The sequence below is a fragment of the Podarcis melisellensis genome, assembly GCF_964234715.1.
Source record: "Podarcis melisellensis genome assembly, chromosome: 4".
Classification (NCBI taxonomy): Eukaryota; Metazoa; Chordata; class Lepidosauria; order Squamata; family Lacertidae; genus Podarcis; species Podarcis melisellensis.
Window position 1 is genome coordinate 95,627,376 of NC_138531.1, and position 18,255 is coordinate 95,645,630.

At 47.2% G+C, this 18,255-nt stretch overlaps 1 protein-coding gene across 1 annotated transcript in view; it reads right to left on the minus strand.

Moving 5' to 3' along the window:
• Positions 1-309: 309 nt before the first annotated feature.
• The window catches only part of ACER3 (alkaline ceramidase 3), a 47,055-nt gene continuing 29,109 nt past the window's right edge, over positions 310-18,255 (minus strand). The window contains exons 5-10 of the mRNA XM_081909082.1: positions 16,588-16,759; positions 12,377-12,435; positions 10,759-10,860; positions 7,838-7,942; positions 4,978-5,023; positions 310-461 (exon numbers count right to left, since the gene is read on the minus strand). Of these exons, the coding sequence (XP_081765208.1) occupies positions 390-461; positions 4,978-5,023; positions 7,838-7,942; positions 10,759-10,860; positions 12,377-12,435; positions 16,588-16,759 (556 nt within the window). The 3' untranslated portion in view covers positions 310-389. The remainder of the gene's footprint in view (positions 462-4,977; positions 5,024-7,837; positions 7,943-10,758; positions 10,861-12,376; positions 12,436-16,587; positions 16,760-18,255) is intronic.

Consider the following 18,255-nt stretch of genomic DNA (forward strand, 5'->3'; position numbering starts at 1 on the left):
GCTTCAATGATGCTCAGATGCGTTAGGTTTTCACCCACAAATGGAAATTCTGGCCAGCCAAACGAAAACCTCTGTAACCCGCCATCAAGAACAGAAAACACACTTGCTTTCTGTGAACAGCACAATCTGCCAGCCCAGCAGCTCCTAAAGTATTGTACACAGAAATCCCACGCCCTCGTTTTGATACCTCAAGCACAGAAAAACCTCTAATCGTGGCTTCTGTAGAGAGGCTGGCTCTTGTTTCTACAGATTCTCTGCAGCTCCAGAGGGAAGGGAAGGGGGATATTCCTTTGCAAGAACGTTCAACACGCCAGTCCAAGTGGTTTATTGTAGACTCTCCTGATGCATCTGGGGTAAGTTGTCTCTTCAGCGTTGGTCAAATGTCCTCGTCATTGCTTCTTTGCAGATTCTTGCTTATTGGTCGATTCTACTAAGAGAACAGGCCAAATCCCAAAGAGAAACTATTGAAAGGAAGGGAGAAAAGGGGTTCTTAAGACTGCTGGGCCGAAACATAGAAACACAACACACATACCTCCCTGGAGATTGCCAACTGATCAGACAAAACGTTCTATTTTGCTCCTGCCCATTTAAAAGCAGCTTGATCTGTGTAGAGGCCAGTGGGTTTTCATAGCATGCAAGCAAGCAGATTGCCACTTGCTAATGTCCACGGACCAAGCTGCTGTTTAATACACAGGAGCCAGGGGAACGAACATGATTGGTAAATAGTAAGTCCAGTTTACACAGTGTTTATACACAAGAGCATCTGGGTGACTCTCTCTTCTGAGAAACGTTTATTGGTTTAATAGGCAAAAAAAGATGAAGAGCTGTCATACTGTACATATCTGATACTCTGATACTGAGTCGAACCCTTGGTCCATTTAGCTCAGTGGAGTCAACACTGACAGCAGCTCTCCAGGGTCCCAGGCTTCAGGAGTCTCTCCCAAGCCTACCTAGAGATGCCCGCAAGACTGAACCTGGGACCTTCTGAATGTATACGCACAAGGCAGATGCTTTCCCACTGAGCCGTGGCGTCTCCTGGACTCAGTGCGCAAGCAACCAGGAATTTTAGCCGGCTTGGGAAAGATGTTAACCTTCACGTTAGAAGAGGCAATTCACATGGCCTGGAGATAGGCGCAAGAGCAGCCGTTATGTGCAGAGAAGCGTTCTCACTGCTGCAATCCCGGGATCCCGAACCCTAGCACTGCGGCACTGGGAGAAAGCCATTTGGGGACCTCTTGTCATCAGAACAAAGGCACGAGGGGAGACTGGACTGGCCCCAGCCTTCAGAGGAGTGCAGTTGCTGAAGGAGGTTTGCCTCCCTGCCAGAAACTGAACGCTCTGCTCCAATTGCCCCAGGGACTGCGGAGGGCAGCACCCCGTGGCCCCATTTGCCAGCTGGGGGGTGCATGGGCTCCTGGGTTTTTAATTTTAGTGCAGGCACCTCCATGGCACTGCTTGCGATGCCTACAAAGAACGGTTTCGTTTAGGCAACCATACCCAGACACGTAATTTTAATTTGTACGTCTGCTTTTCACACTGTGGATTTTCTCTGCATTTTGATGATGTTATTCCTGCACCGCGGGGGTTGGACTAGATGACCGTTGGGCCCCTTCCAACTCTATGCTTCTTTGTCTGCCGCTTTTAAAGTCTGTTTTTAATTCCTACGTTCGCTCAGCGTTTTATACCGCCTTATGCTTTCTTTAAGAGTACCTGCTATACAAATCTTGTTAAGAAAATTAATATACACGTGAAAGGCAGTGCAGTTATTCGATCAAAAGGCACCTTCAAAAATGACATTTACTTTATTATATTTCCATTTTTACGCATTTCACAAGGCCAGAGCGGGTTACAACATCAAAGGTGATACAAGGAAACAGCAACAACGGTCATCACCCATCTAGATGCAAACCGGTTAAATCACTAAACAGAAAATTCCTTAACAGCCTAAACAAAATAGCAAAGCGAGAAAGCAAGACAATCCCGGTGACACAAAGCTTTAAAATGCTGTAGTGCTGCATGCTGGAGACGCTGCCCTGCTCCCCTTGACCCCTCCGTCTGTCCAAGCAAATGACTTGGCAAGGACTTCCAAAGCTTAGCTCCTCCTTCCCGTTTGCCCTAGAAAGCACTGAGCGTTCTGCGAAAGTGAAGCAAGTTCTTAGCAGCTGGGCTGTCTCAGGGAAGCTTTTCCAACTGTGGCACTGGGCAAACCTATTTTAAAGTAGGTTCCCGCTTGGATGCCTGCCTAATGTGCGAGTTCAGTGCTGCATTTGAAGTGGAAGATTTTCAAGACAATTAGGCATGTCCCAGCAGTAGGGACGGGAGAAAGCGACAACCACCCCACTGAGACTTAGCAATATTATCGCCCGGACTGTGTCCTTGTTGCCTCCACACACGAAAAAAGGGTGCAAGCTGTTTCATTACTCTTGTGGGACACGTCGTTCTGGTGGTTCAGAACAATGTTTCAGAACAATGTTCAAAACAGCCATGTTCTGATGGGTTTTTTAAAGAGACTTGCTCCTTAGGCCCCAAGAGAAACCCTCAAGGCAAGCGAGGCATCCAATCTTGTATACAAGTTTGGATCCAAAAGCTGACAGAATATGCCGAATTAGACGGTCTATCGGAAAAAATAAAGAATAAATCAAAACAGGAATTTGTCTCAAAATGGGAGGTTTTCAAAGAATATTTGAAACGTAGTAGTTTAAATTCTGTTGCAGCATTTGAGGAACTTCAGTAATAAGTTCCAAGGTAGATGTAAGAAATTAGATATATTAAGGAAAAGTTTAATTATGATAAAAGTGTGCATTGGCAATAAGTAATATGAAATCGAAATATGGAATAGACGGGAGGTTGGGTCTTTAGCGTTAAGACCAATTTATGTTTTATTGTTTGTTAAGAAAATTATTTGTTATTCCTGTGTGTAATTTGGTATTTGTGTTTTTTCTTTCTTTCTTTCTTGCTGTATCAATAAATAAATAAAAAAGGCAAGCGAGGCGTCAAGTTAATTGTATGAATGCAAGCAACATGCTTGGGGTTTTTTTTTATGTGAATAGGAAGCAAGAGCAGTGTAGGGGTTGGTGTTTAACATTCTCTCCCCCCCCCCAACAAAATTAAATCTCTGAAACTGGAACTTTTGTTTCAAGGGAAGCCAATGTGCTGCTGCCCAGTGGAGGCACTGAAATGCAAGCAGCAGCTTCTGAGAGACCTCAGAATCACTTACACCATGGTAAATTTGAGGTGCTCTTGGACTCCCGATGCCAATCAGCCGTCGCTAATGGCTCCGGCGAACAGAACCAAGGGAGCTGGGAGTCCCACATCTAGAGAGCCTACATCTGGTTTAGAGTTTGGGATAAATGCACACATGCAAAACCAGAGATGCTATTCAAGTGATTGTGTATTGATTAGTTACGCTTACTAAGAAAACGAATCGTTCTGAAGTCAAAGATTGCTCCTTGTTCTATGCTGACACACGCATCTAACAGCGGAGTGATCCACCCTGGAAGAGGCAGGCTCTCTTGTAAAGGGGGAGCAGAGAGGGTGCTCTCTGCAAAACGGCCAGCTGCCACTGAAGGATTTGCAAGACGTTAAGGTGAATTTTAAAAGCAGTTCAAATCAACGAGGGATACATGTTTTTCAACTGATCCAAAAGTTTCGAAACTACTGTTCTTATTGATTTGTCAATGAAAACATTGCTTCGTTTACTCAGAGGGGGGAAACAAGCACCGTATCAAAAACCCAGGGGTGTAGGAAATGCTGCGGGAACAAAGGAGGCAGCCTTAAAACAGATCATTTATCCATCCAGCCCGGTATTGTTTACCCTGGTGGTTCTGAAAACCCCCCTCTATGGATCACTGGAAAATTGCTGGTCTTGGCAGATCATTTAATTATTATTATTTTGCACCTGTTGTCGCACGCTGCATTTTTTATTGATTCTTTTATCTCCTATACTGTATTTTACTGTATGACCATCTGAATTACACAGAACTCAAACTGTATGCATTCGTCACAGACTCGTTTTGGTCTGCCTGAACGAAGCCTGTGGTCCACAGACCACAGTTTGGGAAGTCCAGTGGCTGGCACAAGAATTCCAGGGCTATCAAAAAATTCCCAGGTTCAGAGAAAAAAGAGGGAGAGAGAGAGGACTCCTTGCCTGATCCTGCTAACAAGGGAGGTATGCCAGGGACTGGCAACATTCTGCATGCGCTCCACCACTGAGCTATGGGTCCTTGTCTACACATGTGAAGACGGGGAAATTTAAGAGCCTCGCTGGAGCAATTCAAAAGAACATTTTGGACCTGAATGCCGCCTCTCAGCCCAAAGGAGGAACACCACAATGTTACAGAATCTTACTTCAAAGAAAGCACACCGTCACAACTTGCCAAGCTGCAAGATCAATTGTGCCTCAACGCCTCAACTTCTATGCAATTTGGTTGTGTCCATTAATCCAAAATTCCTGCAGAACTGCTTCAGCTACGATTGCTTAAAACGCCTCGAGACCCCGAAGTGGTTTTGCTGGCGCTACCTTGATCACCTGGTCGATGAATCGCATTCGGAAGAGGCAATAAATCTCCTTACAGCTGCAGCTGCAGGCTAACTGGAAAACGCTTATGGATCCCTTCGTTTCTCAAGAGGTCCCTTCCAGATGTGGACCATTGTGCTGGTGACAAAATTAACTCACTACAAAAGGACTCAAGCAGGTTTTAAAACTCAATAAAATTTATTGGTGGGGGCGGAATGACAGTGGTTCATTATGTTTTTTGAATGATATAGCTCGGGATGCATGTGCCCTTTTCTCTTCTTGCTCAATGTTAAATTGACACTGCAGATTTTATGTATGCCGTATCTTTTGTTTTTCCCTACAGTGAAAAGCAAATCAAAAAAGGAAAAAAATAAATAATCCATCACTAGCAATCTCAAATGCTTCTGTCCTAACAAGCCCCGTCACCTGCACAAGCCGTAAATTACTGTAGAATTCCTTACCTTGACCTTTGGCCTGTACTTCAGGTAAAGTGTCCTTGAATATAAGCTAAAGAGGAGAGGTGAGTGGAGAGAAGGAAATGAAGATTAATAAACAAGCGCTTGGGTACATCAGCTTAGGTGAGACGACAGAACACGGCCCCAACTCAACTGAACACCGGAGCTGCTGGGCAGCTCAGTTGGCAGAGCACAAGACTCTTAAATCCCAGGGTTGGGAGTTTGAGCCCCACGCTGGGCAAAAGATTCCTGCATTCCAGGGGGTTGGACTAGATGACCCTTGGGGTAACCTTCCAACTCTACAAAGGCAAAAGCAACCAGCCTCCTGTTTTGCGTGCCTGGGACTGTGAGAGCAGGAGGGGAACCATGGAGGCCAGCTGGGCCAGCATCGCTGAGCGGAGCTTCTGATTTAAGGTGCTGGTTTTGACCTTTAAAGCCCTTCACGGCCTAGGACCCTCGTACCTACAGGACCGCCTCTCCTGGTATGCCCCACGGAGGACCTTAAGGTCCATAAACAGTAACACCCTAGAGGTCCCAGGCCCTAAGGAAATCAGATTAGCCTCAACCAGAGCCAGGGCCTTCTCAACACTGGCTCCGGCCTGGTGGAACACTCTGTCTCATGAGACCAGGGCCCTGCGGGATCTGATTTTTTTCCGCAGGGCCTGAAAGACAGAGTTGTTCCGCCTGGCCTGTGGCTTGGAATCAATTTGATTCCCTCCCCCTCTTTCTTTCTTTTTTCCTTTCTCCTTCTGTGTTGAAACTCCTGTTTGGGGACTTCCCTGGCTTTTTTCTGGCCCATGTAAGACCAGTCTGGATAGTTGACCTTGGTGAAGACTTGACGTTTTTATCGCCCAGAAAAATTTTTGATTTGAGTTTCCACTGAAATGAGGCTGCATTTGAATGTTTTTATGTTGTATTTTAATCTTAAGCAGTATTTCAATCCATTGTTTTTATATTTTGTGTTAGCTGCCCTGAGCCCGGTCTTGGCTGGGGAGGGCAGGGTATAAATAAAATTTATTATTATTATTATTATTATTATTATTATTATTATTATTATTATTATTGCTGCTACTGAAGCTGGGGCTCTTGTGCAGCGATACTGAGGTGGGGGATCATAAGAGGAGCCTGGCTCTGTTAGATCAGGCCAAAGGCCCACCCTGTCTAGCACACTGCTCTTCCGCTTGGCCAGCCACATGTCTATGAGAAGCCAATATGCAGGGCCTGAGTGCAACTACCTTCTCCCAGCTGGCAATTCCCAGCAGCTGGTATTCAGAGCTAAGGTGGAGAGGGCAGGCGGGCAAAGCTATAGCCAGAGCCAGCGACAGGCATTTTGCCTCCCAAGGCAGTTGTTTCCTCTGCCGCCACGGGTCCAGCTGTATAGTCAAATTATTGTGGCAGCTGGATGAGTTAACCCCACAAGTAGGGCTGGGCGATATATCGCCCCAAACCGGTTTGAAGTCCATAGCGCGTCATCGGTTTCATTTTTTGACCTGGCAATGTATCATAAATCATGACGTGCGTGCATGTGTGCCAAGCAAAAATCGCAATGCGGGAAAAACCATGAAGCCAGCGAATGCCTCTACAGTCATACCTCATGTTACGTCTGCTTCACGTTACGTTCTTTCAGGTTACGTCCCGTGGCGACCCGGAAGTACCAGAAAGGGTTACCTCCGAGTTTTGCCGCTCACGCATAAGCGCAAAATGACATGCACAGATGCGCCGCTGCGGGTTGAGCTCTTTTCATGTTGCGAATGGGCCTCCAGAACGGATCCCGTTCGCAACCAGAGGTACCACTATACATAGCTCCACCCTTATTGCAGACATTGTAATATATCAGTATATCGTGACGTTTATCTAGTGATAAGATAGAAGTTGAAAACCAGATATTGCCCAGCCCTGCTGTGATGGCCTGGGAATCCGATTCAGAGGCTGAACCGGAGGACTCCCAGCCTGCACAGGAGTCCCCGCCTCCAGGGCCGGCTGAACTGGGGCAGGGCCTTGATTCTGAAGCGCCTGCACCTGTGCCGGATCCTCAGGAGCAGGCACCAGGTGATTCCACTCTGGCTCCAGAGGTGGTTGAGGACTCAGTGCCTACAGGTGAGTCTCCCCCTGGGCCCAGTAACCCTTCAGCCTCTCCTGAACTGCAGAGGCTCAGGGCAGAGAGGCGGAGGGAACTGGTTTCTCCCAGGAGGAGTGCTCGCCTTAAGGCCAGGAGAGGCGGGTCTCCTGGGGGCCAGGACCGCCCTTGGCCTCAGAGAAGATAAAGGCCAGTCAGCCTGGTCCCAGGTTGTGGGAGCAACGTCGTTATTGAGTACCTGTTCCTGCCCGGACCCAGACCTGACCCTCCAGTGTTCCTGTCCCCGCCCGGCTTCCTGCTTTGGACCTCGCCCCGCTCCTTGTGGACTGTTTCCAGGCTGGTGACCCAGGACCGGACTTTGACTACGCCAACGGTAACCTTCCCCCTGGGACCAGCACACCTGCCCTACCCACAAGTGCCTTCTCCCCCCTTCCTGACAGTGAAAAATAAAATAAGAATAAATTGCTACTTATTCTGTTGCGCTTTCAGAAGAGTCCCATGTCAGCTGCCTGAGGCGGCTGCCCCACTCTACCTAATGACAGGGCCGGCGCTGCACCAGTTGCTGCCGTTCCTCCCTGCCAACCCCCTTGCCACCTGTCACCCACTGCTGCTCCTCTTCAATGCATACAGCCCCGGACGCAGCTCCTAATCTTATTAACAGAACTTTTTACCAAGAAAGCAGTCATGCCTTTCTGGAAGGAAGGGGAATGGTTTACAGCTATGAAGTTGGCAGCACATAGGGCAGGAGTTTCCCCACCCAGAGCCCACGAGAAGGGGAGGCCGTCACACCTGAACAAGATATGAAGGTAGGAGCCGAGGCCTGTAAGAATGTGCCACCAGGCGTGAAACTGCGTCATGACGCTCACAAGTGGAGGTAGCCTCGCCCGCAAACCCCTGTGGAGGGAGAAAAATAAACAGGACAGAGTCACAACCTGGGCCTCTAAACAGCTCAATTTATATACCTGTCAGACCAGTTTCCTGGGTGTCTGCTTTCTAGGAATATCTGGAGATACTAACTCAACATTTTCTTTGCCTGGCAGCTTGCTGAAACAGTGCTTTCCATTCTCTTGCAGAATATACAGGTGAAACCCCAAATTAACAATCTCAGAAAATTAGAATATTAAATGAAATTAGAATATTAAATGAAATCAGCAAAACAAGGACTGCAAATAGAGCAATATTGGACCTCTGAGAAGTAGAAGCATGCATATGTACTCAGTACTTGGTTTGGGCCCCTTTTGCATCAATTACTTCCTCAATGCGGCGTGGCATGGATGCTATCAGCCTGTGGCACTGCTGAGGTGTTATGGAAGACCATGAAGCTTCAATAGCAGCCTTCAGCTCTTCTGCATTGCTCGGTCTCATGTCTCTCATCTTTCTCTTGGTAACGCCCCATAGATTTTCTATGGGGTTCAGGTCAGGCGAGTTTGCTGGCCAATCAAGCACAGTAATCCCATGGGCACTGAACCAGGTTTTGGTACTTTTGGCAGTGTGGGCAGGTGCCAAAGTCCTGCTGGAAAATGAAGTCAGCATCCCCATAAAGCTTGTCTGCGGAAGGAAGCATGAAGTGCTCCAAAATCTCCTGGTAGACGGCTGCGTTGACCCTGGACTTAATGAAGCACAGTGGACCAACACCAGCTGATGATATGGCTCCCCAAATCTCTTTTCTGACGAGAGCAGCTTTTGCATCTCATTTGGAAACTAAGGACCCAGAGTCTGGAGGAAGAATGGGGAGGCACACAATGTCAGACGCTTGAAGTCCAGTGTGAAGTTTCCACAGTGTGTATTGATTTGAGGAGCCATGTCATCAGCTGGTGTTGGTTTAAAAGTCTAAAAGGTGACCTTCGTCAAAGCTGCACACTCGAGGAAAACATGGGCTTGCCTGACAGAGGAACCAGCGTCAAAGGTGTCGGTAGCTTTTTTGGTGCACCCGGTTTACCGTTCCGTGTGCAATGAAGCTTCCTTGCGTCAGCGGAGACAAGCTCTGCTTTTTGTAACTGCATGTTCAATTTGACATTTGTGTGGGTTACAGGGCAGTTTATTCCACCCCCGGTGGCTGTGAAAGAGACCGTGGAAAAAGACTTGTCTGACCAAAGTACGTCTCACAGCCCATTTGCAGCCCAATGAGGTGGACGTAACGTCACTAAAGCAATCTCTCTGGCTGAAGCTCACTCAGATTAGATCTTCCATGTAGCTCAGGACTATCTGATAAAAAGCTGCTCACATTCAGTCCAACACGGTCTCTAGAGTGCATGCAATCGCTGTAGCAGCAGGATCAAAAACATGCAGTTGTTTAAGTAACTTTTAAGTTTCTGCAATTCTCTACCATGGAAGCTAAATGCCACAGCTGCAAGAGGACCTTGGCCAAACACAGTTGCCCTCCTAAACCTAGCTTTCCCCCCCCAACAACTGGGGGTGGGGGGGGGGCAAACCATTTCTCACCACAACTTCTTAACCCAAAATCTTCTAATACTGTTTGTCAACCCTGACTACAGTCTGACAGATGGCACCTTCAAACGCTACGGTTGCAAGAATACAGTTCTGGACGCGAGTGGCTCCGTGGTCTAAACCACTGAGGCTCTTGGGCTTGCCGATCAGAAGGCTGGCGGTTCGAATCCCCTCAATGCGGTGAGCTCCCATTGCTCAGTCCCAGCTCCTGCCAACCTAGCAGTTCAAAAGCACGCCAATGCAGGCAGATAAATAGGTACTGCTGTGGCGGGAGGGTAAATGGCGTTTCCATGCGCTCTGGTTTGCATCACGGTGTCCCGTCGTGCCAGAAGCGGTTTAGTCCTGCCGGCCACATGACCCAGAAAGCTGTCTGCGGACAAACGCCAGCTCCCTCAGCCTGAAAGCAAGGTGAGCGCTGCAACCCCATAGTCACCTTTGACTGGACTTAACCATCCTTTGCCTTTTACAGTTCTGGACAGACTGAGACAGTGAAGCTACGATTTAGGAGCTGCAACTTAGAACAGAGTGTACAAGGGTGATGCAACGCCAAGCGGCCCACTGGGCGATTTAGTACTGCATGTTGTATAGGCAACTCCCCACTTACGCGGGGGTTACGTTCCTGGGCACCGAGAAGCAAGTCTCATCTCGACAGCCCAGGACCTCCAGACACACTGCCCAGCCTTGTGCCCCAGGGAGGTCACTTTGGTGCTGCTAACACAGCGCTTTGATTTCACCCCCAGAGGCACACTCCATTGTATACCTGAAGAAGCACCTCCATCCTCATCATTCTGCCCGGAAGCTGAGGTCCAGCACCGAGGGCCTTCTGGCGGTTCCCTCATTGTGAGAAGCAAAGCTACAGGGACCCAGGCAGAGGGCCTTCTCAGTAGTGGCACCTGCCCTGTGGAACGCCCTCCCATCAGATGTCAAAGAGATAAACAACTACCTGACATTCAGAAGACATCTTAAGGCAGCCCTGTTCAGGGAAGTTTTTAATGTGTGACATTTTAGTGCATTTTTGGTCTTTGTTGGAAGCCGCCCAGAGTGCCTGGGGAAACCCAGCCAGATGGGCGGGGTACAAATAAATTATTATTATTATTATTATTATTATTGGATCTCAAGACAGACAGTTGTCAACTACAGCCATTATTATCGTTGACGATAACAAGGTCTCAGGGTGGGTTACAATATTTCAAAAACAGTATTAAAAATGATGGGGTTTTGGAGTTAATTCCCCCCCCAAACTGCAAAGTCAGTTCACTTACCTCAGTTTATCGCAGAAAATATTGTCTACGTTCCAAAGGAAAAACCCCAGCAAAAATACCGTCAGGGACGTATAGCCTAGGCCCCTCAGCCACGGGTATACCCTAGAGAGAAGCAAATGAGAGTTTTTTAATACCTTAAAGCAGTTTTAAAAACAGGAGAAGAGCCCTGCTGGACAAGACCAAAGGCCCATCTAATTCCCATTTTCAATCCCCGGACCCTCTAGGCACGGTGGAAATCTTGGGAGAGCCATCGCCAGTCGTATTGGCAATGCTGAGAAAGGAAGACCAGTGGTCTGACTCAGGCGAAGGGAGCTTCCTGTGCTCTTGGAAGACCGTGAGCAGGACCTGAGAGCAACAGCCCTCTCCCCAATTGCCGCTCTCACCAACTGGTATTTAGAAAATGCACCGCCTCCAGCCGTGGAGGTGGAACACAGCTATTGCGGCTAGAAGACACCGATGCTTTTATCCTCCATGGACTGGCCTAATTCTCTTTTAAATCGATCCAAATTAGTAGCCATCGCAGCTTCTTGTGGGATCAAACTCCACAGTTCAACTATGTGAAGAAGCCCTTCCTTTTCGTCTGTCCCGAAATGTCCGTTTGGCTCGGTTGGATGTCACCGGGTTCAAGCTACTAGGACAGGGGAATCTCTTGCTACCCACCTTCTCCAAACTCTGGGTCATTCTGCACACCTCCATCATGTCCCCTCCTCCACTCAAAACTAAAAACCCGCAAATGATGAACCCTTTCCTCATAGAGGAGCTGCTTCACCCACATTTATTCTGACTGTCCATTTTGGTTTTAGTCAATAATAACAATAACAATAATAATTTTATTTATACCCCACCCTCCCCGGCCAGAGCCGGGCTCAGGGCAGCTAACAACCAGTAAAATTACAGTAAAAACATAATGGGGGGGATTTTAAAATACAGGTTAAAATGCAACTTAAAATGCACCCTCATTTTAAAAGTAGCCCATAGATCAAAACCATAAGGGGACGGAAAACATAAGGGTCAGACTGAGTCCAAACCAAAGGCCAGGCGGAACAGCTCTGTCTGGCAGGCCCTGCTGAAAGATGTCAAGTCCTGCAGGGCCCTGGTCTCTTGTGACAAAGCGTTCCACCAAGTCGGGGCCAGTACTAAAAAGGCCCTGGCCCTAGTTGCGACCAATCTAAGCACCGTGAGACCTGGGACCTCCAAAGTTTTGTCATTTGTGGGCCTTAAGGTCCTCCGTGGGGCATACCAGGAGAGGCGGTCCCGTAGATACGTGGGTCCTAGGCCGTTAGAGGTCATTATGTAGCCAGGGGGACGCCAGCCAGAGTGGGGGCCCTCTCTGCATTGCAGAGGGACTAGATGATCCCTGGGATCCCTTTCCAACTTCACAATTCTATTATTCTATGAATTAGCCTGCAGTTCTGGACCCCTCTGCAACTGTCCCATGTCCTCGCTGAACAAGCCTAGCCTGAAGGCTGCATGCTATTTTTGACTCAGGCTTGTTTGCTGGCTAAAAATGAAAAAACGAGACCACTAAAACATAATAGACAAAAAAGGAAAAAAGCCCAATAACTCCCCTCTCACAAATGACCAAGTGCAAGCGTTTTAAAGTTAACCCGTTCCTTACCATAAGACTATATATACAGATCGCAGTACTAGAACAGCCACCAGCGTTCCATACATAACCTGTATGACAAAGCAGAAGGAAAAAAGGTTTAATTTTCTCTGGGTCTCTCCCCTCTACCGGTAAATTAATAGAATACTATGCTTCCCTGCATGAAAGGTGTTGCGCTTTGGCAAACATATGCAAGGCTAGCTAAAATTTAGCCTTCCATTGCTTTAAGAAAACGCATGCCAAGAGGGAGGGACCAGTCGGATTTACAAGAGGGAAGAAGAAAAACTGAAATAAACTGACTTCGATTCCCCTCCCCCCCCCCCACTGCCTCCCAAGACCATGTTATCCCAGTTCACGCACCTGACAATTTTTGCTTTTAAAAGCTCATGTAATATGTTAGTCGATAGTGTGACCCAATGATTCCTGCGAAATCAATCACGATCTCCCCCTTAACACCCCATTTGCTGCTAAAGCTGACGCTCGGACTGTCATTCCGCATCTTTGCTTTTGTTAAATTTGGTTTCTGTGCCTCCCACTCTGCGCTGAACAAAAGGGGAACTGTTCTGCCTGCAAGCACCGTCTTGGTAGCCAAGATAACCCCACAATTAATTGGTAGTTGTTGCAATGATGAGCTCATATATATTTGCCCTGACTTGCTCTGATCTATGCTAACTGGCTTGCTTTGATGTTGTGTTTATCTGTGCTGGGCTCTTGGGATGCTGGGTTCTTGGCCCAGAGAGGTGAGCTGTCTAAAAACCTTGGACAGTTGCCACCTACGCCTTCGTGGGTGAGGTGGGTTCATGGAAGGTTCTGGCTAGACTGCCGTACACTGTCTTGCCTATAAGTATAGTATACACATTTGCCTGGGGGCGGACAAGACATCATAACATCCACCGTGTTCTCCCTGCGTTTGCAAAGGAGTCAGGGTCTCTCCACCTTTCTTTAATAAAGCTCTAGAAAGCAACCCTGTTTAGGGAAGCCTTTAATATCTGATGAATGATTGTATTTTAATATTTTGCTGGAAGCCGCCCAGAGTGGCTGGGGAAACCCAACCGGATGGGTAGGGTATAAATTTGTTGTTGTCGTCGTTTAGTCGTGTCCGACTCTTCGTGACCCCATGGACCAGAGCACGCCAGGCACTCCTGTCTTCCACTGCCTCCCGCAGTTTAGTCAAACTCATGTTCGTAGCTTCGAGAACACTGTCCAACCATCTCGTCCTCTGCCGCCCCTTCTCCTTGTGCCCTCAATCTTTCCCAGCATCAGGGTCTTTTCCAGGGAGTCTTCTCTTCTCATGAGGTGGCCAAAGTATTGGAGCCTCAGCTTCAGGATCTGTCCTTCCAGTGAGCACTCAGGGCTGATTTCCTTCAGAATGGATCGGTTTGATCTTCTTGCAGTCCATGGGACTCTCAAGAGTCTCCTCCAGAACCATAATTCAAAAGCATTAATTCTTCGGCGATCAGCCTTCTTGATGGTCCAGCTCTCACTTCCATACATCACTACTGGGAAAACCATAGCTTTAACTATACGGACCTTTGTCGGCAAAATGATGTCTCTGCTTTTTAAGATGCTGTCTAGGTTTGTCATTGCTTTTCTCCCAAGAAGCAGGCATCTTTTAATTTTGTGACTGCTGTCACCATAATAAATTATTATTATTGGATATTATTGACATTTATTATTGGATAACTCAGTTGGTAGAGCATGAGACAGGTAATCTCAGGGTCGTGGGTTCGAACCCCATGTTGGGCAAAAGATTCCTGCATCGTAGGTGGTTGGACTAGATGACCGTCAAGGTCCCCTTCCAACTCTACAATTCTTTGATTCTGGCATTTTTGACATCCTTCTTTGGTATTCCTGCATCAACCCACTTGCTCAGGCCCTGCTTTGGACCTGTGGTTCTGAACACCACCACAAATAAGCCCAGGATTTCTTCCCCAAGCTTCTATCCCCTCCCTCCCTCCGTACCACTTGGTCTCCAGCCAGAAGAAAGTAGGTTTGCAATGGTCATCTGACTTTAAATGCCCTCTCTCCCATTTATTGATCCAAGTAGCATTGTGACTGACATGTCAAGAGATCCTGACCCTCAACAATTCACAGGTATACTGCCAATATCTGTAGCTCCCCTCTACAGCTGTCCCTTCAATGTTTGTGGTGTCTACCTCACTCTTTGCTAGATTTCTTTGCTTCCACTATCTTCCACAGCTGAAAAAACTCTTCTCCTAAAAAATACACCATGTTCCAGAACGTTAAACCAACGTGCAAATTAGCCTGTGCATATCAATTACCAAAAGGGAAGTATCTTGCTGTTGGTTCTCTAATATAGTCAGAACGTATAATCTGCCAGCGTGCTCGCTGTGACATTTATCACATGAAAAGGGATTGTCAAACTAGGAAGAGGAGGGAGAAGAACCAGCAGGAGCTGGAGAGACAGCAGCAAGAGAGCAGATTCTTTCAAAAGACAGGTAGCAGATTATATTAGATACTGATCCATTTGGAAGACATGCAGTGGCGACGTACGTTCATGCATCTAGTTGTTGCAATTCTAAAATGCAGAAATTATGCATCTAAATACGGGAAATCAAAAATAGCACGGCATAATGAGAGACTCCAGACACACTTGGAACGCTGTCATGTCTGCATGTGTTCTGACAATTAATTGCAGTAAACGAGGAGTGCTTTCTGCTCTCTTGCCAAGGTACGTTATTTATATCATGCTTACAAAGCTTCTGCTATTAAAAACACATCGCCAGAGGGAAGGGTTGAACATTGCTCACAATTAAGCAAATTTCTCAGCCCGACCTGCAGTCTCTAATTCGGCACATCTGAATTATCAACAGCTTGTCTACACAGGTGTGATTTTACCCAACACAAGTATGTTAACTCCAAAAAGTAGCTCTTAATCCCCCCCCAAAAAAACCCCCAACCCATATCCATTCAGAAATGTTAGACATTTGCTGGGGAAGAGGAGAATAGATGGCTGAGTTCTTTGTCTCTTGCAGCAGAGATAGTAAAGACTGGCTGCCTGGGCATTTAGAAATTTGATGCAGCTGCCTAGGAAATCTAAATATTTTTCTCACAGGACAATCCTATGCATGTTTACCCAGAAGTAAGCTGCACTGTATTCAGTGCAGCCCTCTCCCTAGTCAGGATTGCACCTTCAGTCTGGTACCAAAACCATTCTTCATAGACATCTATCTACAGGCCTTAAAATGTTGGGAGCTATGTATCTTTCTTGGACCATAAAGAAGGCTGATCGCCGAAGAATGGATGCTCTTGAAGGAAATCAGCCCTGAGTGCTCACTGGAAGGACAGATCCTGAAGCTGAGGCTCCAATACTTTGGCCACCTCGTGAGAAGAGAAGACTCCCTGGAAAAGACCCTGATGTTGGGAAAGAGCACAAGGAGAAGGGGACGACAGGGGACGAGATGGTGGGACAGTGTTCTCGAAGCTACCAGCATGAGTTAGACCAAACTGCGGGAGGCAGTGGAAGACAGGAGTGCCTGGTGTGCTCTGGTCCAGGGGGTCACGAAGAGTCGGACACGACTAAACAACAACAATGTATCTTTCTCCTTCCTCTCTGCAGAACTACCCAAACCAGGTTGCAACACCAGGTGCAACAAAGTTGGCATGAACACATGCCTGTACTACACATCAGTGGAAGCTGGTGGGGGGTGGAAGGGAGAGGCTCCAAGCGGTTTGGAGGATGTAAAAAGAAGAGAAGCAACAGAGTGGGATATTTTCTTGATGAGGGTGACTTTCTCCCATAGATTTAGCCACATAATAGGTCTGCTTGCTGTATGCCAATCATCAAATGTTAGCCACCCACAGATACGACTAAGTTGGCAGTTGCGCACTACAGAACTTGATTTCTTTGCAAAGGGATGATCAACTAGCGGTCCCTGGGCTGTGATGGATCTGGGAAATCACAGCAGCCCTCTTATGTTCTACTCAGGATGCAGTAAGATGCCTGACTACAGTCTTGAGTGGAAGGAAAAGAAAATGATGCTCCAAGCTTGAGTATTACATCTCTAGTTCTGATCTTGCGCCCAACAGACTTTGGTTTGCAATGCAGGGCCCGAGCATCACTTTAGCATGGCAGCTGAGAGAACGGGTTGTGCGGCAAATGATTCGGTGCCAAGAAACACTGATTTCCCACCAGTCGTGCCCGAGAAACGATGACCGATTGCATCCCCTCTGTTTAAACCGACAAATGAGCAACTGTTTACCTGATGAAACACTGGCTGTTTCCAATTTAGGTATACCTGCAGAAAAGGAAACACAAAGAAATATATGCATAAGGCAGCTGTTGCTGGTGTGTACCGCAGGTGACCAATCTGTGGCATGGGAACAGGAGGATGCCCAGGTGTGATGCCCAGGTGTGGTGTGGTGGCACTCCTGGGTCAGACTGTGGCTTTGGCTGGCATTTTAGCCCAATGCTCTCATTCTTAGTGACTACAGTGGTACCTCGGGTTACATATGCTTCAGGTTACAGACTCCGCTAACCCAGAAATAGTGCTTTAGGTTAAGAACTTTGCTTCAGGATCAGAACAGAAATCGTGCTCCAGCGGAACAGCGGCAGCAGCAGGAGGCCCAATTAGCTAAAGCGTTGCTTCAGGTTAAGAACAGTTTCAGGTTAAGTACGGACCTCCGGAAAGAATTAAGTACTTAACCCGAGGTACCACTGTACTGGGGAAGGCCAAGGAGGTCCCAGGCTACAAATGACCGCAGGGCATACCTGAGACAGCTTGCGGCATGCAAAGGGAGGGTTGCAGGGCACAGCAAATCCTTTGTATACTGTCTCCGGCACCTCCAGTTAGAATGCTCTCAGGGACAAGGAAAGGCTTCTGTTTGAGCTGCTGCCCTTCAGCACTGGCCAGATAGGCTAGCAGCCTGACTCAGAATAAAGTAGCTCTGTAGGTTCTACAGTTCTGAATACATCTATAGCAGCTCTGTGGAAATTCTCTGTTTGCCACGTATACAGTGGTACCTTGGTTCTCAAACGCCTTGGTTCCCAAACCCCGAAAACGGGAAGTAAGTGTTCTGGTTTTCGAATGATTTTCGGAAGCTGAATGGCCCGTGCGGCTGTTGGCTATTATTTCCAGGGCACCTGCACCAATCAGAAGCTGCGCCTTGGTTTTCAAACATTTGGGAAGTCAAATGGACTTCCGGAATGGATTAAGTTCGAGACCACGGTATTTGGCGCTTTTGTTTTTGGTATTTATTTTGCGTTTTTGTTTTTGAGGCTTTTTGGGTTAATTTATTTTTGTTTGACTATGTGGAACCCAGTTCAGCTACTGATTCATGGATTGTGTGACTGTGGAAATGGATAAAAGCCCCCATCCCAAACAATGACTATCATCAATGCAGGTAAGAAAAAACATTAATTTTAATTTTTATCATCTACAATATGGTCTTATTTATTTTATAGTACAGTACATTGATTATGGCTTTCATTTTATGGATCAATAGTCTCGTTAGATAGTAAAATTCATGTTAAATTGCTGTTTTAGGGGTTTTTAAAAGTCTGGAATGGATTAATCCATTTTGCATTACTTTCTATGGGAAAGTGCGCCTTGGTTTTGGAACAGACTTCTGGAATGGATTAAGTTTGAGAACCAAGGTACCACTGTATTCACCATTGCCTTGTATACCTGAAGGAGCGTCTCCACTCCCATTGTTCAGCCCGGACACTGAGGTCCAGCTCCGAGGGCCTTCTGGCAGTTCCCTCCCTGCGAGAATTGAAGGTACAGGGAACCAGGCAGAGGGCCTTCTCGGTGGTGGCGCCCGCCCTGTGGAACGCCCTCCCACCAGATATCAATGAGATGAGTAACTATATAACCTTTAGAAACATTTGAAGGCAGCCCTTTTTAGGGAGGCATTTTAATGATTTGTTA